Genomic DNA, 26,158 nt, shown 5'->3' on the forward strand with positions numbered 1-26,158 from the left:
AGGAGTCATGATGTGTAAATCACTGAGATCCAAACATGATCTGACCATTGTCCCTCGTTTTGGCTTTTATTCATGCTCAGTCAGCGTTAAGTAAAGGCTGTAAAACTGTTGTAGGATTAAGTATCGCTGTTCATGTTACAGCCAAGCCACACACAAACATGGAGTAGATTTCCTCCAAAATATTCCCTTCAAACACTGTTTACCGTAGTTTAAAGGTTACATCCAGAAAGCACACACACACAATAAAATCATATTTTTAGCAATGTTTTAGCAATATTTTGTCCTTTACACTTAAGTATGACAGCTTTAGTGAATAAGGAATCTATGAAGGAGAGACGGGGAACTTTTATCACAGCGGGGGCCACAGAAATGTCATTGTCCAATCCGAGGGCCGCATTTTCAACAGGAAAAACAAAGTTTTTTCCGTGTTTTTGTTGTCATGGTATGGAAGCGTATTGCATTCACTTGATAAAAAAAAAAAATTAAATAAATAAATTGTTTTTTGGGCTAATATTTGGCAAAAAAAAAAAAAAATCTACTGTTTTTCAGGGTAACTGTTTTCAGTTTTCCGTGCTACTTTTTTCCCTGTATTATTGAGATAGGAACATCCATCCTATGGTGACTCCTTGCTGCACGCTTCAACTCTCGACCCATTCTGGGTCAATTACTACAGTATTTTCAGCAGTTTCAGCCAGCCTGAATGCACTTCAAATGTATCATTTTCTTTTATCCATGGAACATGACATATCTGTCCAACTGATCATAAAGAAATGTGATTATTTCCCGCAGATTTGAATGTTTTTTCCTTCTAAACAACTGCAAAGTCCTCAGGCACCTGTGTAAAGTCCATAGACTGATTGTAATACATCAATATTATGGCTTAAAGATAGAACTCAGTGTCTTAAACCAAATTAAAAGTACATTTTTATCAAATAAAACAATATGACCATGGTTGGCTGTCAATAAAGGAATAACTGCATCTGTTGTTTCAAATGCCCTCTAAGCTCAGGAAAAAATGTCCGAAAAACAGCAAAAAAAAAAGTCTGAAAAAGAGAAAAAAAATAAAGGAAAAAAAGTCCAAAAACATTGTAATTTTTTTTAAATAGCCCAAAAAACTAACCAAAAAAATGTATTATTGAGAAAAAAACTGTCATTTTCTAAAATATCTTTGTTGTTGCTGTGTTACTGTAAATTTTTTGTAAATTATTCTGTTTTTTGTGTGATTTTGTGTATTTGTGTTGGTTTTTATTTTACATGTGGTAAGACATTTTTTGTATTTCTGTTGTTTTGCAGTTTCTTCTGTTATTTTTGGTTTTTGTAGTCGTCTTATGTGTTTTTTCTATCATTTTGTGTGTTTATTTTGAGGGCCGCATGTGGGCCCCAGGCTGACAGCTGCTAACATCTGCTATAAAGAATTTTTTCTCACTTGCTGGAAAATGTTGGTAAATTTCCTCAGGAACTTAAGATTTTGAGAAAATACAAAAATGTGAACTTTTTCATGGGATTTAATCTTTGGAATTAACCAGAAATTGAGAGTAATTTTAAATACCTGATGCTGATATTTTAGATAATGATAAAATATCCATTAGCAACTATATTTAACATCCATGTTAAAGGATCAACATTCAGTATGGTAAATGTCCTGTTAATTCCCATGGAAATCTCGCAACTTTGAAAATTTCCAGAATTTCATAACCCTAGTTAAAATTTATTATTTTTGCATGGATGCTAATATTTATATTCAGATGATGTAATTATTTAAAATGTAAAACTTTGGACTTTGTTTTAACAGTTTTATGTGAGAAAATGTAATAAAGCAAATACTTTATTGAAGCATAAAACCTTTAAAAAGTGTAAAGATTTCATCAGTGATCAAGGCAAAAGCCAGAAAAAAATGTCCAAATATGATAATAATGTCATTTTTTAATCTGAATAATGTTTATTTGTAATTGGGTGCTTGTCTTCACACAGCAGAACAGAAAGCTAGAAATGCTACAATTGAAAAATAAAAAAAGAGAAGGTTATTTTTGTTCTTTCTGTATTTGTACTTCACTTTCTGTTTTGCTTCCTCTTTGTGTCTTGGCTGCTGTAACATGTACATTTCCCCACTGTGGGATAGAATAAAGGAAATCTAATCTAAAATCTAATTATGCAGCAAACTTTCACAAACCGATAATTGGATCATGTATCTTGGAGTCAGAAACACTGGTGTAAAACGTGGTGGAAGCTCCTTCATTAGAGGTGCGGAGTTGTTAAAAGATAACACTCACTGAAACTAAAACAAAAACAACAACATGTCAAATGTAAGGGCTTGTTTAGAGTGAAAGCACATGTTTACAATTGTTCCCAAATTTTAATTGCATTTTCAGTGTTTTTGAACACCAGAGCACAGGACCTAGACCTTAAAGTCACAGAAGATTCCCCTTCACGCCATAAACACACACACACGTACACACACGTGCACACACACACATCCGGGCTGAGAGTGACAGACCTGTTCCTCCAGGATGTAAATCACAACAAAGAGACAGCTCACACATGCCTGCACAAGGTGAGCAGAGCAGAGGGGGATTGTGGGAGGGAGTACGGGAACTGTGAAACAGCAGGATCATTCACACAGCAGCCAGTCACACAATCCCAGAGAAAAGGTGGCACGCTCGGCTGAACTCATAAAACGACACAGTCAAGAAAAGTTGCGGAGTGATGCTTCAACAGTAAATGAGGTCAATCGTGTCGGCTTTTTCTCCAAAAACGAAATAAAACGCATTCCGCGTCACATGGCGGGATTGGGAGTGTCTGCCTCCCAACGAAGGCAGATTGATTTCAGTGGTCCAGCTCAGAGATTGTTTTAAACAAGGTTACACAGCATGAACTCCTGGCTGTAGCTCTGCTTTATAGAAACACTAAAAATGTTTCTGTGTATACTTAAAACCTCAGGGGATGAGATTGCTGAATTTAAAAACACCAAACACTTGATCTCGCTGCAGCAGGTGAGAGTTGAATCAAAGAACTGACTTTTTGAGGGACTATAATCATCCAGTTACAGCTGCTGGAGACAGAATTTGATCTAGGCCTCATAGATCAATAAATCATTTGTTCGTGAAAAACATAAAATGTTAAAACTTCCACTCAAAAGTTTGTTATTTTTCATCTCCAAAATAAACACCGTTTATTGACATTGGCTGTGTTGTAAATGTCACACTAACGTACTACTCACACTAACGTACTACTCACAGTAACGTACCACTCACACTAACGTACCACTCACACTAACGTACCACTCGCTCTAACGTACCACTCGCTCTAACGTACCACTCGCTCTAACGTACCACTCACACTAACGTACCACTCGCACTAACGTACCACTCGCTCTAACGTACCACTCGCTCTAACGTACCACTCGCTCTAACGTACCACTCGCTCTAACGTACCACTCGCTCTAACGTACCACTCGCTCTAACGTACCACTCGCTCTAACGTACCACTCACACTAACGTACCACTCACACTAACGTACCTACTCACACTAACGTACCTACTCACTAACGTACCACTCACACTAACGTACCACTCACACTAACGTACCACTCACACTAACGTACCTACTCACACTAACGTACCTACTCACACTAACGTACCTACTCACACTAACGTACCACTCACTAACGTACCACTCACTAACGTACCACTCACTAACGTACCACTCACTAACGTACCACTCGCTCTAACGTACCACTCGCTCTAACGTACCACTCGCTCTAACGTACCACTCGCTCTAACGTACCACTCGCTCTAACGTACCACTCACACTAACGTACCACTCACACTAACGTACCACTCACACTAACGTACCACTCACACTAACGTACCACTCACACTAACGTACAACTCACACTAACGTACCACTCGCACTAACGTACTACTCGCTCTAACGTACTACTCACACTAACGTACTACTCATACTAACGTACTACTCATACTAACGTACTACTCACTAACGTACCACTCGCACTAACGTACTACTCGCTCTAACGTACTACTTACACTAACGTACTACTCACACTAACGTACTACTCACACTAACGTACTACTCATACCAAGTCTGACATTAAAACGAGTATGTAGTGCATTCACATTAGATAGTATGAAAAGATTGAGTACATGACAAATACCCAGATGTATACTAAATGGGGACACTTTTTAAGTATGCAAACTAGCCATACTCAACCATCCAATGATGCATTGGGAGTGGAATGTAAAATCGTCCTGGGACCGACTTCAAACTAAAAATCAAACATCCTCTTTTCAAAATAAAAAAAACATCTCTTCTCGTCTTCCATTAGTTTTTAACGCTTTGGTAAATAGGGCTCTTGTTTTGAAGTTAACAGGAAGTTTAGTCAGTAGCACAATGGAGAGTCTCCGAAATGTGGGAATGAAATGTGTATACGTGAGTTTTATGGATGAAATGAGCACATGTTAATATTCTACTTGGTCACTTTATCACTTCAAATGTTTTCAGAACTTTCAAAGATGGAGAATCAACAGACTGTGCTTCAGGTTTTTAACGCTGTAGGTTCCAAATAACCTTACCTGCAAAAAGGATTCTCCTAGTGTTCACAAACTCCAGAATCCATCTTGTACTGTTCGTGCCTTTGCCTTTCGAAACCGAACCAAACTGATTAGAACCAATCACGAGGCAGTGTTGTGGTTTAGGGCGGGATATCCGAGTGTGATGAAGGCGGAAGCGTCGAAGCAAAACTGGCACATGTGCAGTTGCAGGGAGAGGAACTAGCTGGGTTAACGATATTAGCATAGTTCCGAATCTTATATAGAAAAATGTCAACGCAGGAGGATGGTTATTGTGCCCTTAACTCACATACTCGTGTTGCAAAAATGACAAAAGTCACTAAACGACATAACGACCGCAGCATTACTATCCCAAACGAAAGTTTTCACCAGCGGAGCCTTGTTGTTGTTGTAGCAGCATCACTGCGGGGTATGACAATGACAAATTCATCATTTGTTACCGTGTGATTGGCTAAAACAAATCATGGTGGACAGGCGCTTCGCCCAATCAGCTTCAAGCATTCTGTTCATGTCCCTCCCTGGTTCCGAGAGGATTAGTCAGACACGGACTGAGATCGATGTGGAGAACTCGAGTTAGAGGGAAGGGCTACACATCAATCTGGCTCTTGCCAGGTTCGGTTCCAAATGCATGTTGGGAAACTTGGAAGTATTATTCAGTGGGAATGCTCATCATCCTAATCATACTTATATTATATAGTAGACAGTATATACGCATTGAGTTTGTAGTGTATAGTACGGAGTGTGACATTTCCAAAACAGCCATTTTTTGACAAGTTTAGTGCATTGCATTATGGGATGTGGAGTCCCGTAGACAGATGCACAGAAGTCTTTTTTTTTTTTATTAAATATCACTTTTTAACGTGATTTCTTGTGTTCGCCTGCACAAAAATGAATTCCCAAAACATTTTGGGTGTTTTCACGAACTGGTGGAATTAAAGTATAATGTACACAAAAAGTAATTGATGCCGGCCCCAGGACGATGTAATATTCCGCTCGCAATGCATAATGGGGCGGTTGAGTATGACTATGACCGGCCCAGAAACGCCTCGGGGAAGAGCTGGACAAAGTGGCCGGGGAGAGGGAAGTCTGGGCTTCCCTGCTAAGAATGCTGCCCCCGCAACCAGACTATGTATAATCAGAAGAATAAGGATGGATGGATGGATGGATGGATGGATGATACATTGCAAATATGACATAAATTGCTTTGTCTCGTGAGTTTTAAACCGTGCATGTTAAATGTCCATGAGAATCTACAAAGGGGAATTTCAGAGAACTGAGAAACTGGCAATCACAAAAACTAGTCGTAGTGCACCTGAGCATGAATTATGGACAGTCAATTTAAACATCAGACAACATAAAGACATACCCAGAGCCATGTCCTCATTAGAAGCAAACTAAGGCCTTAAAAAAATGTTCAAGTGTCATTTCACGCAGGTTGGCATCTGTACTCTCATTTCCCTGATTGTCCTCTCAAGGGTTTCAGCTCTTCTGATTTAATAATGATGAACTGTAGGGTCATTTTAAGGACAGACGAGTCTTTGGGGGGAAAAAATATCTCAAAGCCACACAAAGCTCTATATTCATTTTAAGATGGAGGGATTAATGATGCCCTGATGATTTAATCTAAATGCATGTACATGGCTATTTCTAGATCCAACCTGTTATTTTCTGTAGTGTTTATTTTGTTGCTGTCTGATAAGACACTGCATATATATATATATATATGTCGATGTAAACCTGCTCAGAGCAGCAGTCCAATCCTGGTTGCCTGTATTTACGGAGCTCTTCTTCTCTTCTTCATGTGGTCTACGCAACAGCAGAGTTGGAACTGTCGCCCCCTGTGGTTACAAATCTTTTTTGGGTCACGGATTTTGTTTATCAAATTTTGGTAAACAAAAGAGGTTTACATTAACTTTTTTAACTTTTACTGATTTTTAGAGCAACCCAAAGCAGCACAAGTTGTCATTTTGACTGAAAAAGCTGCTAAATGATCAGGTATGCTTCACCTTCTATAGAAATTAAGGGGGTGATCATCAATGACGTCATTTCAACATGGCGGCGCACAGACTTGAAAACGGTAAAGTAGTCCCTGTTAAAAAGTTAATAAGACGAATATGGTGCAAAATAATGTGTTTTGTTAGGCATAGATCTTATAATAAGGACATTTCAAAGGTTTTAGGCCACATTTGTTATAACAGTGGAGGATCCCTTTAAAAGAAGAGAACCAAAGATAAGAATAAAATGAACAAACAATACAGAATAAGAAGACATAAATATATATAAAACCAAAAATAATTATGAAAATCATAATAGATTAAAGAATTCAAAATTATCTTCTGCAGTGTTCTTGATCGACCCCTTTTTTTAGTTCTGACTGCTTTGCACGTTTACAGGGTGCAAAACCATTTGGACAACATCTCTCGACGTGTTCCAACGTGTTGACATGTCCCCGTGTACACACAGATCTGACACTACAGGACAGACGAGCAGCACTGAACTTTCAATTAGGAAAAGTACATAGCGCTAATGAAACAAACAGCGCTCGTGCCGACAGGAACTGTGAGCGGGACCAGATCAGAACAATAGAGTGGGAGCTGCTGGAATACCAGAGGACAAACAATAAGCAGCTGCAGTGTGCGTGCACAGCTGCTACACCTTTGCTTTTGTGCGCTGAATCCAATCTGCCTCGTTCTCTTTCATTAGCTCTGAATAATCATGCAGCGACACAGTCAGATAAGACAACAATGAGCGAAAAGGACGGGCCTCGAGCTTTGGAAACAGAGAAAACTGGCCTTAACACACGTGTGAGTGCTGCAAATCTATCTCTGCTCGAAGAATAAGTGTCTACAGGACAAAAGGCAGCGTCCTGGGACTGTCCATGTAGACGTGCAGTGAGGTGGAGGGTTGGCTGTAGATTTCCTCTGGCTGCTCAAGGTCAAAGACTAGCGTGCACTGCACACACCGCCCAAACGCATTAAAATGTCACCCAGGTGGACGGAGGGTCCCAACGGGTCCACAGAACAAAGAAAACGACAGCGAGGGAACCATACACACGGTGAACTGTCACGTTGAAAAAAAAAAAAAAAAAACGTTTCACAAACAAATCTTTGTTCAATGGCTAACAAATCATTTTGTATGATTTTAGAGTTTTCCGATTTGATTGAAGTCAGAATCAGGATCAGAAATACTTTATTGAACCCAGGATGAAATTGTTTTATTACAGAGGCACGGGAAATATTATAAATGAAAAGAAGAAACACTAAACAAAGAAAAGAAGAAAAGAAACAACAAAACATACATAATTAAAGTAAAACACTGTTAATTAAAAAGTACATAACTAAACCCCAAACCACTTTTTTCTGCTGAATACAAATGTATCCGGTATGAAATAGTGCTGATGACTGATCCTGGTCCAAATCTCAACATTTTAGTCAAAGTATTTCAATTTGGTATATTTAGCTGTGGACACGCCCACTCATGAATATGCATAATTAGGCAGCATATTCATGAGTGGGCGTGTCTACAGACACCCACTCACTTCATGCCTCGCTCTTTTACAGGGGGATCAGTGATCACCAAAGCAATTTTATTTTTGCTAACCACACACAGTTTTTGTTTTTAGCCAAAAATCTGCACATTACTGTAAGTGAGTCCGTCTCAGCAGCGATAAGAGACGATATAACAAGTTTGCCAACGCGCTAAACTACAAGAGCGGAGTACACCTCCACATGAACAAATAGTGCCTCCACCACAGTGTACGCTCACTGTGGAGGCGCGGCACCGACACCAAGTTCTGTATTTTTAGTTTTACCCGTAGCCATCACTCCTTTGCAGGCAAGACAAATAATGATGGACTTTCGCAAAAGTTTTCATCAGGTTGGGGGTGGAGTTCATGGGTGGAGATACCAGTGAAGGGGAGAGGATTTTCTTTCCCGATTTGACTTGTGACATCACAAATCTGGAAACTTTGAAATGAAGCAAACAGTTGTAAGACTTACACAGACCACAAAAAAATGACTGGATGGATTTATTTCACATTTTGTGTGAATGTGGACACTCAAGTTACCTCATATGTGATCAAAAAAATTACAAAAGTGGATTTTTCATAATATGTCCCCTTTAAAATTTTCACCATACTATACATTTCTACTAAATTAAATGAAATTGTAACGCCTGGAAGGGCCTCAAAAATCCAAGAAGAAGAAGAATCCGTACAGAAAGAGTAAGGCCTTCACACGGCGCCCCACAGTTTCAGACAGCTTAGTTCACATACTGATGATGTGTTGTTGCCATACTTATCCTGGAGGTATGAGGTGAAACTGATGTGTTTATTTCCATCTTTTTGTTTGTTGGAAAACTTTTGCAATAAATTGTGTCAGTAAAAATGTTGAAACGCTAATGCTGAGTCACAAAGTAAAGCAATTTAAAAAGATTCCTGTGACAAAATGAGCTCCTCTTAAATAGTTTTTTTTGGCTCGGAAACAAGATTCGGGGGAACAAATTGCATTCACGGAACACATTTCACTGTGTATAGTTTACATTCATCCCCCGCACACACACGCGCACACACACACGAGCAGCTCCATTCCCACTGGTGTCTTTTTGCTACTCTTCCATTCAGAACTCATCTCCCTCTGTTTCAATCTCACCGCCTCTCCTCCCGTGTCACCTTTTCGTCACGGCGGCTCCTGCCGCCGTGCCGGCGAAGCGGAGAATTACTGCCGTACATCACGGCTGTCAGCTCCATCCTTTGCAAGAAATCTACATTACCTATCAGCGCTAGCGTCCCAATGTCAACTGGCAAGGTCACGGAGCGCTGGGTTACGTCTGCAGCAAATGCTAATGAGCGCCAACACCCCACCACCCCCCTCCTCACCCAGCTAAACGCCGTACATTCTGCTGTCAACGGGCACAGTAGATTGATAACAGCTTGATTAAGTTTCATTGAAGCTGTTAAACAAACCATTATTCATTTATGCTAGTATGTGAACACACATACTAGTATGATCATGTATTGTCAGCACATCTCCAAGCATGCAGCCACATGGAAACACACCGACAGGCCGCTCCTTCCCAGGAATCGTCATTTGTTGTATCAAATGTAACAAATGAAGGTTAATAACAGTGAAACGCCCTCCTTATGCTAAACTAAAGCTGGAATATTAATTAGCTTCGTGAATATTTCACTACGTCTCATTTGCAGGAAAACTGTACTTGCAAACGTTCACTGCTTCCATGTTTTCATACATTAATAAAGTAAGTTTTATAGTAACATTTACATGTTGTAAATGCAGAATAAAACTAAAAAACAGCAGAGAATTTGCAGATATTATAACTACTGAAAAACTAAATCCACCACCGACTCTTTACCCGCCGCTGCTCTTGGTTCAGCCGAGTATTCGGGCTGAGACACCAAAACAAATGGCACGAAAACAGTCACAACACCCCCTATTGTTTAGCACGAGTATCGAAGCACATTACTGTGCTGTAGCGTATCGATTTTTAGCCGATCTAGAATATATCCTTACCAATAATATATCTGAGCAAATGTACTTACTTTTCTCCCTGCAGCTTGTTTGTTTTCACGATGAGATCTTGAGTTTGCTCTTTTGAAGCCTGTTGAACAGAAGTGATTGTGTTTGTAAATCACCATAAAGAGACTTCATGAAATCTAAAAACATATGCAACTAGTTTGACATTAGACAGTGTGAAATGTACAAAAAAATGATGAGTGTTCAGATGAATCCTGACTTAAATAGTGTGTGATGAATCTACCTTTAATCTGTTGGTCATCTCTTCACAACATGCGCTCATGGCCTGGACGTCTTCATGGACACTTTCCAGCTCCTGAAGAGGAAAAGAAAAATAACGCATATAATACTAAGTTTTTTTTTTTTTTTTTTTATGTATAAAGTCATGTTGATTTTTTTAAAAAACCAGTAAATCACATGAGCAAAGCAGCTCCTTGGTTACACCGACGCGTTCTGTACCTCTTTAACACCTTTGAACATTTGTGCAAACTCCTCATTGATGGCCAAACTTCTCCTTTCTATGTCTCCTCGTAGATTTCTCCTGGTTCGTAAACTGTTCTCTGTGAAAAACACTGATAGAGCCTTCAGAGCCTCCAGCATCTCCTGAAAAACACAGAAGAAATCATACAATAAAGTGCTGCAAATTTGTTTAATTCCAGTTAAAAATCCATACGTGGTCTCGTTTCACAACAATGAAAGACCATGTAAAGCAAATTCTGACATTTTCTTCTAAACACATTAAATATGTCATAAATGTTTTCCTTAAATCATGTAAAAAGCCATTCAACCATTTAGAATGTAATTGTGGAGCTCAACTTCACTAACTGTGTTTCAAATTTCTGTGTTCAGGATTTAATGTGCGGGTCAGAAATAGGGCTGAACGATTTTGATAAATAATCTAATTGTGTTTTTTTACTCAATTTTGCAATTTGCGATTTAATATGCAATTATTTTTTCAAGGGCCTCTTGTCATGTATTTTTCAATGAACACAAGCAATAAATCAATCTGTTTCATAATAAACTATTTCAGATTTATTTCAACTTTAAATAAATATAAAATATACATTTTAAAGCACAGATTACAACAATAAAGCAAACTGTGGCTTTACCTCTTCAACATACAGTATCTAACTAACTTCACGTTTCATGAAACATGTATACTGCACTTTTTAAACACTGAACTTAACAGGACAAGAAAAAATAATAATAATTAGGGATGTAACGATTCGCAATTCTCTCATGATTTATTTTACACAATGGGACTGTAGACAAACGATGACTGAAAAATATTCCTTTATTTTTTTTCGGGAAAAAAACTAGATAATACTGTACTATTTTCCTTTTATTTTTCATTGTCAAAAGAATCCCTTGATAAACTATTCAAAACAATGCAATTTAACTAAAAATAAACCTTGAATGAAATAAATAAAGGAATAATACAAATGAAGAAGAAGCCTATTAATTTAAATTATGGTTCTATAGTAAACAATGCAAAACTACATAATAGTTCTGTTTCTTTTTAAAAGTGCAACTGAAAATGTATTTTGTGCCTTAACAATTGGACTTCGTCATTGCACTGTATTTACGAGATATTTGTTTGGACCAGCAGAGGGCGCTGGTAACCCAGTGGTCGGTTGGCATGCAGATATTCTTGCAGTGAAGAAGAGATGCAATGCGCTAGCAGACAGAGCTAATAGAAAAACGTGACTTTTACAGATATTCACGTAATATTACAGATATTCTTTCGGTGCTAAAGGGGTAAGAAATCATTTATGAACATGTTTAAGAGTAGAAGGCGGCCAGAAAGAAAGTAGTAGCAGATTCCGCCCGCCACCTACGCTTCTGGACAAGAGAAGGATAAATATAAAGCACCCTCTGCTATTTAAAAAAAGTACTGCAATTAAATTTTCAGAGTATCGATATGAACCGTGATACCTATGAATCGATTTTTAACTGCCTTACGATTAATTGTTACATCCCTAATAATAATTAAAAAATTTAAAATTGCAGCCTTTGCAATTAGAAAATTGCGGTTTATGATATTGCGATATCGCAAATGCAATTAATCATTCAGCCCTAGTCAGAAATCAGTAACTCGTTACACAACGGAGCCATCATTATTTGCATAAACCCCACCCTGCTGCTGAAGCACACCAAACTTCTGCTGCCTCAATTCGGCCCCAAACCAAAAACAAACCACATATTCGGATTTGGGGAAATAAAACGCGTCCGCTGGTGCCGCATCGTCCATGAAATGGAAAAGTTTATACACCGCGATTTAGTTTTTCGCCTCTAGCGGGCACAGTTTTGACTCTAACCGGGAGGGATGCACATATTCGGGCGAAGCAGACCTTTCCACTGACACCTCGTTTGACCCGTTCCTTTTGGAAGCACTATCAATGCTGGAGCTTCTTTCACATTGTTCTCTCCCATAGACACAGTAAGGAGGCGGCGCCCTAAACACGTGTGGGCGTGGTTCCAGCGCCTCGAACTGACACACCCCCGGCGTCTCAGAGCAGAGAGAAGTGCTTTTTTTTCCCCAGGATTTTGAGACCTAATTTTATATACTTAGCAATTTTTTTCATCTTTCAAATCTGGCTCAGTGGTCAATGACGCATGTTTCTGTGGTGTGACAAACTCATAACACACAAGATTATATTTCTGGAGTATTACGAGTATTGTGGACAGACTGGTCTCTTCTTATTTGGTGAATTCCAGAGGTTGCTATTGGTTACAGGGACTTAGGAAAATGAATAAATCTTATGCAAGTAATTTTCTTGACAGCAAATCTTTGCAAACATTGTTTTTTGTTTCACTCAGTCACATTCATTCAAACAAAGTCACATTAGACACAAAATTTACGCAAACTTTACGCAATTCAAACTGATTTGTTTAAATTGTATTGACACACGTCAAAATGTATTCTCATCTCATGTTGTGTTTGTATAATTTTGTTTTCAAGCACATTATAATATTTGGTAACATGTTTTCAACAGTTTCAAAATCAAAACAAAGTTTGCTTAAAAAGGTGCAAAAATAATGATTAAACTTGTTTTTTTCTCCCCTATTGTCTCCTAAATTTGAATTTATGTTTTTCCCCTTAAATTATACCTTCCATCTCTGTCACAAAACGATTGATCCATTTTTCCTGATGGTAACATTATTTTATATTATTTTTACAGTTGACTAAGTCTTTTAGTTTTAATGCATACGTGACATAAGAAACAATATATACAAGTACGGTACCCTTCCGATAAAAAAAGTAAAAAAAAACTGACAAAAACAATAAATTAAAATGTACTGAAAATGAATTAATGAAAATCAGACATTGCTTTCGAATTGTGGTTGAACAGAATTGTTTAAATTAAAAAAAAACTATATGTTAAAACTGATTTTTTTATTAGTTCATTTTTAATGTATTATTATGTTTTGTCTATTTCAAGTTGTTTCAGTGACCACTGCGTGTTTTTCTTTCTTTAACTGAAGGGTACCAACTAATTTGTCCACATGTGTATGCCTACGTTCTGTATTATCTTGCTCTTGTTTCTTCTTTTTTTTGCAGCATAACATGTCCCACTTTTCCCCATAACTGTATTTACACTGTACCTGATAGATGGGGAGGTTTCCAGCTGATTATATTTTCCACTGTGAACCCAAGAAATCTATACTCACGTACCCTTACTGTTACATTATTTAACTCACTTTGAACATGTGCTCATTGATTTTTCTACTCCTGAAAGACAAAATGTGATTTATTAATCACTAGTCTGAGCATTAATAATTCAAAGAAGCACCGGTTTATGTGGGTTTTATTTAATTATTTTGTGTGTTTTTGTTATTTAGTGTATTTTTGTTGTCATTTTGTGTATTTTTGGAGTCCTGGTTTTCACGTTGTCTCTGGATATTTCCTTTATAACTACAAAGTAAGAAATCTAGACCTCTAACTTGTATCCTAACTTTTTCTTTCTTTTTCTTTTTTTTTTTAACTCAAACTCGATTGGGATGTAATGACGCACTTAACTCCTTTCAATTTGAATACATAGAAATCGTATTTTGAAAGAAAATAAACAGATTAGTCAAAAAAAAAAATGACATTTTTCTTAAGGATTTATGTTGATAGTTGCTGGGTCTAGCTTTATATTTTCTTGCAATACTTGCATACACAGTCTTTATTCATTTGTGACTTCATAATGCCAAAATGCTGCCACACCCGCTCTGATTTCACACTAAACAAAAATACATTTTATGCATTATTTTGGGGCCACAAATGGTCCCCGAACCGGCAGTTACATATTACTTTACTCAGCAATTATAAACCAGTTTGTAAAACCAAACGAACTAACTACAGCTCTTGGAAAGCAACACAATAAGCAGTATCCCCCCATATCAGGCATTTAACACACACATAACTACTTTTATGAAATGTTTAATGTCCACATTGTTTGTTTGCTTTGCCTGTTTGACACGTTAGCTCCTGTTAGCCGATGAGCAGGAAGTTAGCATTAGCTTAGCATCATTAGCTCACCTTATCGCTGTCCAGTCTGGTTTCGAGGATTTTGTTAAGTTTTCTTGACAGCGGGTTGTTGGGCTGAGGAAGGACATTTGAATTCTGCACAGCTGCCGGACTGTCAGACGAATGTTCTGCTTTAACATCAGCCATTGTTCTCACTCACATCCACGTCAACTACTGAGGTAATGTTGTGGTCCGTCTGTGTAAGTCATCCGGCTAGTTACACTGGTTGGTCAGGCAAGGTTCCGTTGTTTTTAGTTTTCTGCAGCTACGATTAGAAAAGATCAGTGCAGTGTTTTTCATTCGTAATTAATAATAAAAAAAAAAAAAAAAAATTAAAATAATAATTATATATATATATATATATATCATTACTTATTATTTTAATTTATTATTTTTTCGAATTAAAACACAACACACAACTGTATTCTATACTTTCGCTTTCTGAAATTTAAATGTATTTCAAATTAAATGCAGTATAAACATATCTGAGCTGGCACATTTAGTCACTATGTGCACTAATCTTGGCTCGTAATATTGCACAGTATAACAAACGTGATAAAATTAATAAATAATATTAATTAAAGACGGAAAAAACAGTATTTGGGCTTGCCATAAATTTGTAATATCAAAATAGGGTCATGATCCAAAAAAGGTTGGAGACCACTGGATTAGTGGCAACCCCCAAAATCAAGTTTCCAGAGAGCGGGGACCCCCACTGTATCTGAAGGTGGTTGAACACATGAAGACGTGAGACATGAGAGATTTTTGGGGTCCATCCATAAAGTCAGCAAAATGATGGTCCATTGTTCTATGACTCTGTGATAACCACATTTATTTATTCATCTGAATAGTTTAATATTATTTGCTCCATTTAGTATATAGTCATCTTAAAGATGTAAATCCTTCTTATAATCAGAAATAAAATGGTTTAACTTAAAAATGATGGAAAATGTGAGGAAATGGGATTTTAAAAACCACAGAAACAAAAGAGACAAAATTTGAAACAAAATTAAAGTTGGCAAAAACGGATAGAAAAAAATGATAATGAATACATAAATAAAAGGGTTCAAAGTGTCAATATTGGCTTAAAAGTGGCAGAAATGCAAAGAAGGGGGGTTACGTAATGTAATTTTAAAAAAATAAATTAATAAATATGGTGAAAAGAGGTTAAAAGTGACAATAATGTGTCAACATAAGGGACATTACCTGAAAAAGTGTTGTAAAGGGTTCATAAGCGCTTAAAATGTCTTGGAAGTGGAAAAAAAAATGTATAGAAAAGGTTTTGAAATTTGATGGAGAAGTGGCATAAATGGGAGTAACGTAGCAAACATGCATTAAAGGGAGCAAAAATTTGTCATGAAAAAGTAATGAAAATAGGTTAAAATATGACAAATTTGGTATAGTTTCAGAAAAATGGGCAGTAACTTGAAGGCATCTGGTGACCCCCAACCAGTGTTTCGTGACCCCCAAATCGGGTCCTGACCCCAAGGTTGAGAACCACTGAAATAGATCTGGAAACTTTTATCACAGAGGCGGTCACACAATATTTTTGGAAAGAGGAAAAAGCCCAAAAAAGGAATATTTAAAAATAATAATAATAATAATAATAATAATAATAATAATAATAATAATAATAATAATATAACGTAAACAAGCCCAATTTTTCAGTGCAAAAAAAAATGATCTATAAATGTATCTATCACTGCACAATCCTGGGAATAAGTCATGGTGTTTTCATGGAGCGAATTGTCTATGTCCATGAATGCATCATGTGAGGGAGCAGTAGTAGGGGAGAGAGAGCTTCTATGTGCGCATGCGCACTACCAGAAAATACATTTTTGTTACGTCCGCTGTGCTGAGATTGTTCATTTAATTTCAAAGTTGATGTTATTCGACTAGTGCTGAATGGCTCGTTTTCTTGGGGATCAGCACAGCAATCTCTATATCAGGGGTTCTCAACATGGTCTCACCCTGGGACCCACATTTTGCCACGGTCATTAAATCGTGACCCACTTTTTTTAGAATTTAGAATTCAGTCAACCAAACTAAAAGTTTTTCAAAAATAGCTGTTGAAAACATGCGTATATAATGTTTTTTAAACATAAATCTACATGTTTTCCTATGCAACATGCACTTCATGCCTGTCATAAGAAAAGTTTCTTTCAAAATAAGACAAGTCCAACTTGAGAGACATGAAGTATTTATTCATTTTTGACAAGCTGTCCGCGACCAACTTTTGGGTCCCGACCCACCAGTTGAGAATAGCAGCTCTCTATGACAAATCTAGTACAGCAATTTCAGTATGATCTACAATTATTTTGGCATAAAATGCACTTCACTGAGAAAAAATACTTGCTGAAATGTTTAAAATGCATTATTACACTTGAAAACTTTTTAATACACGATATTAATGTGAATTACGACTAAGATATCATTGGAATCTCAGTATGACAATTTGCGCATGGCAATTCCAGCAAGGGTACAATCACAGTATACGACTACTGCGTATACGTGACACCGGCCCCTGGGTGGAGATATTTCTGATTGATGGTCAACCACGGACCCCCACGCAGACCCCTCCCTCCCTCCCTCCCTCCCTCCCTCCATTCTCTCTCTCTCTCTCTGGGAGCAGGAATGTGAGGCAGGCGTTCAGGAGTCCGTAAACGCCTCACGCTTCTCCTCCGCGGTGGATCTTTCTGTCATTTAAGGAAACGGACACGATCGCTCCCATATCCCTGGATCGGGATTCCGTTTTTCCTACTCCTCATTCTAGTGATTCTGAGTCACATTCTTTTTGGGAATCGACCACAATCTTCTTCCAAATTCCTCGGGGTGCAGAAAAGTTTGAGGTCCGGCTGAGAGGAGCCTGGAGTCCGCAGATGGAACAGAGCGCACCGCTTCCCCGGAGCTCTCCAACAACATGTAAGCGCACACACGTCGCGCATTCATCGTGTTTGTTCTGCTTTGGTCGTTTATTGTCATTCCCACAGTGTGTAGTGTTTAGGTCACCTCTAAAGAATGACTGCTCATGTTTATTAAAGTAAGAGAACAACAGGGTTCCGCCAGTTTGTGATGCAGAAATACAGTAGAAAACATTAATGACATTAAACATGTACAGCAGCTGGGGATGTGAACATTTTCAAGTTGGTTGCAACACGCCAATAACCAATGAAGAAGAAGAAGAAGCAGATATGTCACAACATGTCCCAATAATGACATTTGTTTCATCTTTGTTCATAAACTTTGGGTGTTTGTGATTCATTATGATTGGAATTTAAACTCCACATTTCTACTTTGTAAATAATGTACAAAAGAAGATTTCGGCCAATTTGAATGGATACAATACTTTTGGGTAAATTAAGAATTTTGTTGAAATATAATTAAAAAAAAAAAAAAAAAAAAAAAACGAGATTAAATTTGAATTATAATGTTAATATTAAAGTTGAAATATAATGTTAAGATTAACGTTGAAATATTATGTCAAGGTTAAAACTGAGATATTGCCAAGATTAAAGTTGAAATATAAGTTTGAGATTAAAGTGGAAAAGACTAGATTAAAGTTGAAAAAACAAGATTGAAGTTTAAATGTAATGTCGAGATTAACGTTGAAATATTATGTCGAGATTAAAGTAGAAATATGATGTCAAGATTAAAGTTGAAATGTAATGTTGAGATTAAAGTTGAAATTTCGAGAAGAAACGTTGAAATGTAATTTTGAGATTTAAGTACAAAAGACAAGATTAAAGTTGAAATATAATGTCAAGATCAAAACTGAAATATAATATTGAGATTAAAGTAGAAATTTAATGTCAAGATTAAAGTGTAAAGAAAATATCAAGATCAAAGTAGAAATATAATGTAATGTAATATAATATATATAAAAAATGTTGAATTGGCCTTAGTCAGCTTCCGTAGATTTAACTTGATTTGTAAAACCTTCAACTTTAACCACTATATTGTATTTTTTTTTTTTTTTTCAAAAATTCGACTTTAATCTAATCTTTTTTTATTTAAATCTCAATATTATATTTCATCTCTATTCTCGAAATTTCAACTTTAATCTCGACATTTTTACCTTATTCTTGATTTGCCCAAAATCATTTTCTTCATTAAAATTGGCACGAATCCGCTTCCATAATAATCCTATTTAGGAGACTTAATGGAATATATTTTAATATTTATAATCTCAGTATCAATCTTCTTTCTGGCTTTGTTGTTGTTACTGATATGACAGTAAAGAGTAATTTGTCATATATAGAAACATGAAAATTGTCACAACCATAACTTATCTCTTGGCTGTGTTATTTTTTATTTGTAATTAATTAATCGCATTTGACGCAATAAAGTGCCAGCACAAGTTATACAATGCAGGAAAAAAAAAGATGACTGACCTTGACCTTAAATATGACTTTGAGTGAAGGTCAAAGACACACATTGAAAGGAAATGTTGTTCAATGGTACCAGGATGAGCACTGTCTCTCAATTTGTGGCAAAGTTAGAGGGAAAAAAAGTTTATTTATTGTTTTTTTTTTTTTGTGACATCACGAACTTTGACCCCTACCGATCTTTTTACTGGTAGGTCACACATTGAAAGGAAATGTTGTTCAATGGTACAAGTTTGAGCATCGTATCTCAGTTTGTGGCCAAGTTATAGGAAAAAAAGTTCTTTTTTTTACCTTGAGCAAAAGTAAAGGTCACACATTGAAAGGAAATACTGTTCAATGGTACCAGTCTGTATCTCAATTCGTGGCCAAGGTATAGGGAATCTTTATTTTTGTGATGTCATGAATTTTGACCCCTACCCATCTTTTTACTGGTAGGTTGTACAGCTTCGGTCTAATTAAATAAAATACTCCACTTGAGATGAGCTTTTCATAAATGTAAGCATCCAACTTGTACAATAAAAATTCATAGAGATATAGAAAATGTAGTTTTATGACACTTGACGTGACCTTGACCTTGACATTTTGGCTCCAAAAAAGGTCGATAGATCATCCTTGACATTGCCCCTATGAGATGAAATACGTGTCATTAATGCTGCATTAATAGCTTAGGAGGAGTTCCAGGACAAAAGAGTTATAAAAAATAATAACTCCTACGATAACACTAACAATAATGATGATAACAAGGTGTTGGACCATTACACAATGTTACGTACATACAATACATCCAATGTTGGTGACTTTCCCTGTTTGTTGTTGGTTTTTTTTAAGCATTCAATCTATGTACCAACTTATTCTGATCAGATACTGAATCCAACTCCAGTTTCCAGATGACAGAGTCCAGTTTCATGCAGACAGTTCACCACTAGCCATTTAAAAGGTTAACACAGAAACAAACGCATGCAGGCACACACACACACACACACACACACATTGTTGCACGTTTTTTAACCGTGAGTGGAAGGCAGAGCGTGCAGAGGAAGCCTCACCACTCTTCATATACGTAGTGTAATAATAAGAAGTGCTGTCATGCATTCAGAGAATTAGCATTCCCCAAAATATTAACAGTGAAATAACAATGACTCAGTGCTTTGCAATCTTAATTCATTTATATCATGCATTACTTTATGTGACAGGTTTAATGCTCACCAGTAAAGAGACAAATAAGAAACTCTACAACTCTCGTGTCAAACTCATGGCCCGGGGGCCAAATCCGGCCCTTTGGAGCCTCCAATTCGGCCCGCAGGAGAAAGTAAAACATGAATCATTGTGTAAATGAAACTCAACAATATTTCACACTTTTTCCAGTGTTTATATAGCACAATTGGAGCCAGTTTTATTGTTAAACAGTTGGAATTCTATTGTTAAACTGTCTAAATTCTCACAAAATCCTTCAATTTTCCTCAAATATTTCCTTTAATGGAACAGAAATTAGTAAAAAAAAAAAAAAATCTAGGAACTTTAAAGTAAAGATCATGTTGGGACTGATATCTGTGACTTATTGCTTGGATATTGTCGGTTTCTATTTTATGTATACGTAGAAGTGCAAACTAAGACAATAATTTTTAAATTACTTGTTTTCTTGCATAAAATCTGTGGCCCTCGTGAAATCAAAATGCTCCTTATTTGGCCCCTGAACTAAAATGAGTTTGACGCCTGTTTTTTTTATTATTATTATTCCTTCCCCTTCAAATAAAGATAAAGTAATACTATTTTCAGTTCATGTTCGAATTAGGATAATTTACATCTTAATATTGTGTATTTTGTTGTTGTTTGTCTGTTCCTTTATTATTCTGGATATTTTTTGCCTTTTTTTGTGTTGTTGGTATTATCTAAATTATTCTCTGTCAGTGTGTGTTTTTGGTGTCGTTTGGTTGTTTCTTATGTTGTTTTGTAAGTTTATGTTATTTTTGTGTGTTTTGTAGTGACCTTGTGTATTTTTCTCTCATTTATTGTGTCTTTGTTGTCATGTTGTGTGTTGCTGTAAGTGTTTTTCTCTCTTAGTGCGTGTGTTTTTGGTTTCATTTTGTTGTTATTTGTTCTTTTTATTATTCAGTATATTTTTATCTTTATTTTATGTGTTTTTGTTGTCGATTTGTGAGTTGCTGCTAATACAGTATTTAGTATGATTATAATTTTTAAATAAAAATAAAAATGATAAAACCCCATATTTTAATTTTTCATTTGTTAATTTTAATCTTTCTCAAGTACCAATTATAACTGTAATCGCTTGATTAATAATTAATTCCAATTATGGTGTAAATTTTATTGTAATTGTATTTTTAAAATTCTGTTGCTGTCGTAATCATAATTAAATTGTAATTGAGTTTAGATAATTTACTTTGTAATTGAAATTGCCATAAAAATTCTATAAAAACTGTCAATTATAAGTTGACGCAAAACTGCGGAACTATGTTACAGTTCTATGTACAGTTCTACACATATGTAGTTAATTATTAAAATATAGTTTTCCCACATTAAAAAAACATTGAGGGGTATACAGACACAACAAAGGCTCAAATGCTCACACCATAAATATCAAAACTTATTTTATATTTTTATTGATTAGGAAGCTTAACAGGGTAATCAATAGATAAGGAAAAAATGAAATGATATACGTAGTGTATTTTACAGCTGATTTAGGACCTGTTGTCATAAGAGATGCTAACAGAAAGCTAACACACGAGGAAGGTTAACTTTATTAGATTTATTTAGTTCAGGCTCAGTAATTGAACTTTAGTGCATGAGAACGTAATTGTAATTGACTTTCTGAGGATAAAAAAAAACAATTGGAATTTAATTGTAATTGGAAAAAATTCTGGTCACTGTAATTGTAATTGAACATGGATAATTGAAGACGTAATTGTAACTGAAAAATGTAATTGACCCCAACCCTGCCTTCAGATAAAGATAAAGTAATATGATGATTTAAAAAGAAGTGCAGATAAACATGTATTGACTGTTGGTGTACTAATGATATGTTTTATTTAAAGGGATGTTTGTGTGATGTCTGACAGGGACCTGGAGCTGCTGAGGAGCTGAAGACTTCTGGTGTTTCATGTTCTCGACATCACACCAACTGCTCCCCTAAAGGCTGTTTGTCAACCATTTGCAGACTGTTTACGATGGCGTCTAGTCTGACGTGCACGGGGGTCATCTGGGCCCTGCTGTCCCTGCTGTGTGCAGCTGCCTCCTGCGTGGGCTTCTTCATGCCCTATTGGCTCCTGGGAACGCAGATGGACAAACCGGTGTCGTTCGGTACGTTCCGCCGCTGCTCGTACCCGGTGAGGGACGAGGAGAGGCAGGCCACGGTGATGCTGGAGCAGTGCGGGCGCTACGCCTCCTTCCAGGGCATCCCCAGCCTGGAGTGGAGGATCTGCACAGTGGTGACGGGCGTGGGGTGTGGCCTCCTCCTGCTGGTGGCCCTCACTGCGCTCATGGGCTGCTGCATCTCTGACCTGATCTCACGCACCATTGGACGGGTGGCGGGGGGGATTCAGTTCGTCGGAGGTGAGTCAAACTTTGAAATAACTCAGTGGTTCCCAACTAGAGCTGGGCAATATATCGGTTTCGGTTCATCCAGGATATATGATGTCTTTAAGACAAGCCTGGGGTTTTTAATAACTGATGAGTTTCATCTGATTTCATTGACAAATAGAGCTGTGTGTCATCTGCATAACAATTTATGTTCTCTGATAATGTTATCTAGTGGAAGCATATATAATGTAAAGAGTGTTGGTCCTAAAACTGAACCCTGTGGAACTCCATGATTAACTCCAGAGATTTTTAACATGAACAAAGTGGGTTCTGTCTGATAAATAGGATTTAAAACCAACCTAGCGCCGTTTCTTTAATCCCAAAAACACTTTTCAGTCTCAGCAGTAATAAATCCACTGTATCAAAGGCTGCTCTGAGATCTAAGAGCACCAGAACTGAGAGCAAGAGTAATGATTAAAAAAAATGAAAAATATAATTTTAAGTCACTTTCAAGTCAATGACTCGACATATTAGGCGACCCCAAAGCTGAAAAACACTGGAATAATTGTGATTCATCAACATCTACACAGCAGTTGAATTTACTCAAAGTTGTGAATGATTTTCATTTAGATTTCTGTTTTAGTGAAGGCAGCTACAACCTGCCATTCTCATTATATTTAACCTGTATCAGTTATTTTTCTCGTGATGCTTTGCATCTGACAACATGACACCTCGTACTTCTCTCAAAAAGTTTCTATGGGAGGAAAAAAAAAAATCTGATTTTGTTTAGTTTTATAATTTCTGCCAAGTTCTGGTTATACAAATAAATGAGTTGGAATAATTGAAAACTTTAAGTTGCCTTGACTTCATTTTGAGTTGGAATAATGCAAAACTTAAATTATTAAATCCATGTGACTTGAATTAATTATGTTATTAAAACTTCAAAGAACTTAACGTATTCAGGTTATACCAACTGAAACAATGCAATTAAGTTGGTCCAACTATTTTCTTTTTTCAGTGTACTATACAGTATGATATGACCAGAGGAAACAGTTTGAATGGTAAAGGAGTGCTCCAGTCGTCCTTAGTCACATCAATGGTTTGCCAAAGCAGAACCTAAACTCTGTGAAAATGTAGCAGAAGTTTTATGTTGTCCATCATCATTCTTTGTCATGTCCTATTCTTTCTTTCTTTTTTTATTCCCGAGCTCCATCCACTGCTGGTTTCCTCCGACACTCTTTAGCTCATGAAATAAACGAGGTCTCGCGGGGAGACCTCAGTCGCGGTCCTCATTTAATGGTGTCACACTGTTTTACATTCAACCCACTGCTCAGTTTGAACCTTAAAAAGCTGAATATTAAACACCGGTGCAGCTTTTTTTCTCTACACTTTTTTGTGGCTTATGTCATGTTGCTTATCTCAGTTGTTCCCAGCAATGTCCATTTGGCTCAGTGTCGTGCTGTAGTCCTTAAATAATAAATCAGACAGCAGAACTCCTCTGCTATGTGAAGCCAACGTCAATGCGTGTGCAATAAATAGTATTTTTAAAAAAAAAATGCATTTTTTTTAAAGATATTTTTGTTAAAATAGTCAACCGTGCACATTTCAAGGGTTTTTATATGTCTTGCAGAAACTTGAAATAAAGGGTGTTGCTTTGGTTTCTGTCTGCAGCCTCTGCAGCGCTGCACTGATGATGTAATAAAGAAACGCATTAGGGGTTGAGTAGGCGATTTCTAGCCGACTTCCGGCTGAAACGAGCTTTTAGCATAATTTTAGGTGCCTAACTCCTAATGGGAATGTATCGTGTCTCAATCAACTCATAACGTGCCATTCTGTGCACTCAGAAATATTCCACCTTATTCCTGGTTTTACGACCTGATAACGGGAACAACTTCCTGTGTGTTGAACAAAGAAATGCAGAAATTCTTGCATGATGCTATTGTAATTACAAAAGAGTGTTTAGAGGAAACAAGTTTTTGGGGCTTTTTGGGCCATTTGGAAAAGTTTAGTTTGGGTTTGCAAACCCAAACTAAACTATTATGTTAAGGTTTTCTTTTATTTAGACAACTTTTATCAGGGAATTTACTTTCATCTCCTGACATGTTTCGACTGTCAACTGCCAGTCTTCCTCAGAGGCGTCTGCTGATCGCTTTGATGTTTCCTGGACTTCCGCGTAATAATTCCAGCAAGTTATTTTTGTCTTCTTTTTGAATATGTTAAGTTTTTCTTTTATTCAGACAACTGTTTTTCAGGAAATGTACAAGTCACGGGCACATCAAAATGATCAGCAGATGCCGCTGAAGAAGACTGGCAGTTGACAGTCGAAACATGTCAGGAGATGAAAGTAAATTCCCTGATAAAAGTTGTCTAAATAAATGAAAACCTTAACATAATATTCAAGAGGAAGACCAAGTGAACTTGCTGGAATTAATCAGATAAAGAATAAAATAAATAGATAAATAATTATCAAATAAATAGTGTAGACCTCATAGATCAGTAAATCAAAGATATACACTTTTATTTTTGTTTAATTGTGGTTTTTTGTAATTATTATAAAAATAATAAAATATGAGATATTTCTATCAAAAAAAAAACTGAATTGTAAAAAGAATGTGGAAAACACGGAAATTAAAAGGATCTTTATTTTATTTTTTATAGGGCCCTAACTATGTCTTTATCTGTTAAAACAATATTCCAGCAGCTTTAAAGAGAAAATGTCACTTGGAAAAAACGTAGCTTAAATGCTCCATGGTTTGTTTACATAGAGCCTCCTTTATGTGCAGTTATCATTACTCTGTGGGTTTTAAACGCAATGAATGCCACAATTTATTTTCATGAAAAGAAACCTCACACAATGTTTTCAGCCGCATGGTTTGAAATCCTCCATTTCCAAGTGTTTTGTTGTGTGTGCTTAACAAACAAAAGATTTACCTTCTCTCGTCTTATGTGCTGCCAATATTTTGCCCTAGAAATACAATTGATACAAAGTTTTGCACTTAAAGTCTCAAAGTTCTTGAAAAACCTTTTGAAGAAACCTTTTTTTTTTTTCAGAGTGTAGACGCAGTCTTGTTCATGTTGCAACCTTTGGTCCTGATGTTGTCATTTCTGTGTGCACGGACTGTAAGTAGACTCCCTAAACAAAGCCCTGAGGTTTGTTTATGTGCTGTTGGCTTTTGCACGTGTATCTTCTCATGATGGGAGGTCTGAAGTCAGGCTTTTCTTTGAAGCAGCTAAATTTTGCTGTCCTAGTTTAAAGAAGCGGCAGCACTCCAGCCCTCTCATTAACTCCTAAAGAAGTCGTGCTTGCATACCGCGGCTCGCCGCTCTGCTCACAGCTTGCAATCCACGCCGTCGCTGATGTGACAGAAAAGCAGGTTGCACTCAGATTTGGCAGAGCCGGAGTATTCCAGAAGGAAAAATCTACAGTGGACCACGTCTTTGGTTCTTTTTTTTTTTTTTTTTTAGGTGAAGCTACTAAGAAACATCAGTATTAGTCATGTATGCAGGATGATCAAGGTGAAAGATGGCTGGGTTATTCAGACGTGCACTTTCATGTAAGGAAAGCTCTTTTAAAGCTTCCTGCAGCACCGTGCGCACGCCTGTCACAGT

At 36.8% G+C, this 26,158-nt stretch overlaps 2 protein-coding genes across 4 annotated transcripts in view; one reads left to right on the forward strand and one right to left on the reverse strand.

Annotated features, from left to right (window-relative positions):
* Nucleotides 1–14,777, reverse strand: part of cog6 (component of oligomeric golgi complex 6) — a 61,801-nt gene extending 47,024 nt beyond the window's left edge. For all 3 annotated transcript variants that reach the window (XR_003675372.1, XM_028464873.1, XM_028464872.1), the window contains exons 1-4: nt 14,643–14,777; nt 10,577–10,720; nt 10,362–10,433; nt 10,144–10,202 (exon numbers count right to left, since the gene is read on the reverse strand). Coding sequence is in view for 2 of the 3 variants with exons in the window: in XM_028464873.1 (XP_028320674.1) it covers nt 10,144–10,202; nt 10,362–10,433; nt 10,577–10,720; nt 14,643–14,777 (410 nt within the window). In the remaining variant the exon portion in view is untranslated. The remainder of the gene's footprint in view (nt 1–10,143; nt 10,203–10,361; nt 10,434–10,576; nt 10,721–14,642) is intronic.
* A 2,760-nt stretch (nt 14,778–17,537) lies between these two features.
* On the forward strand, nt 17,538–24,240 carry LOC114474557 (LHFPL tetraspan subfamily member 6 protein-like). The gene is made up of 3 exons (XM_028464952.1): nt 17,538–17,552; nt 22,090–22,582; nt 24,221–24,240. Exons 2-3 carry the CDS (start codon nt 22,198–22,200, stop codon nt 24,238–24,240), a joined length of 405 nt encoding a protein of 134 aa, XP_028320753.1. The 5' UTR covers nt 17,538–17,552; nt 22,090–22,197.
* The last annotated feature ends 1,918 nt before the right edge of the window (nt 24,241–26,158 follow it).

The sequence above is a fragment of the Gouania willdenowi genome, chromosome 13, assembly GCF_900634775.1.
Source record: "Gouania willdenowi chromosome 13, fGouWil2.1, whole genome shotgun sequence".
Lineage (NCBI taxonomy): Eukaryota > Metazoa > Chordata > Actinopteri > Blenniiformes > Gobiesocidae > Gouania > Gouania willdenowi.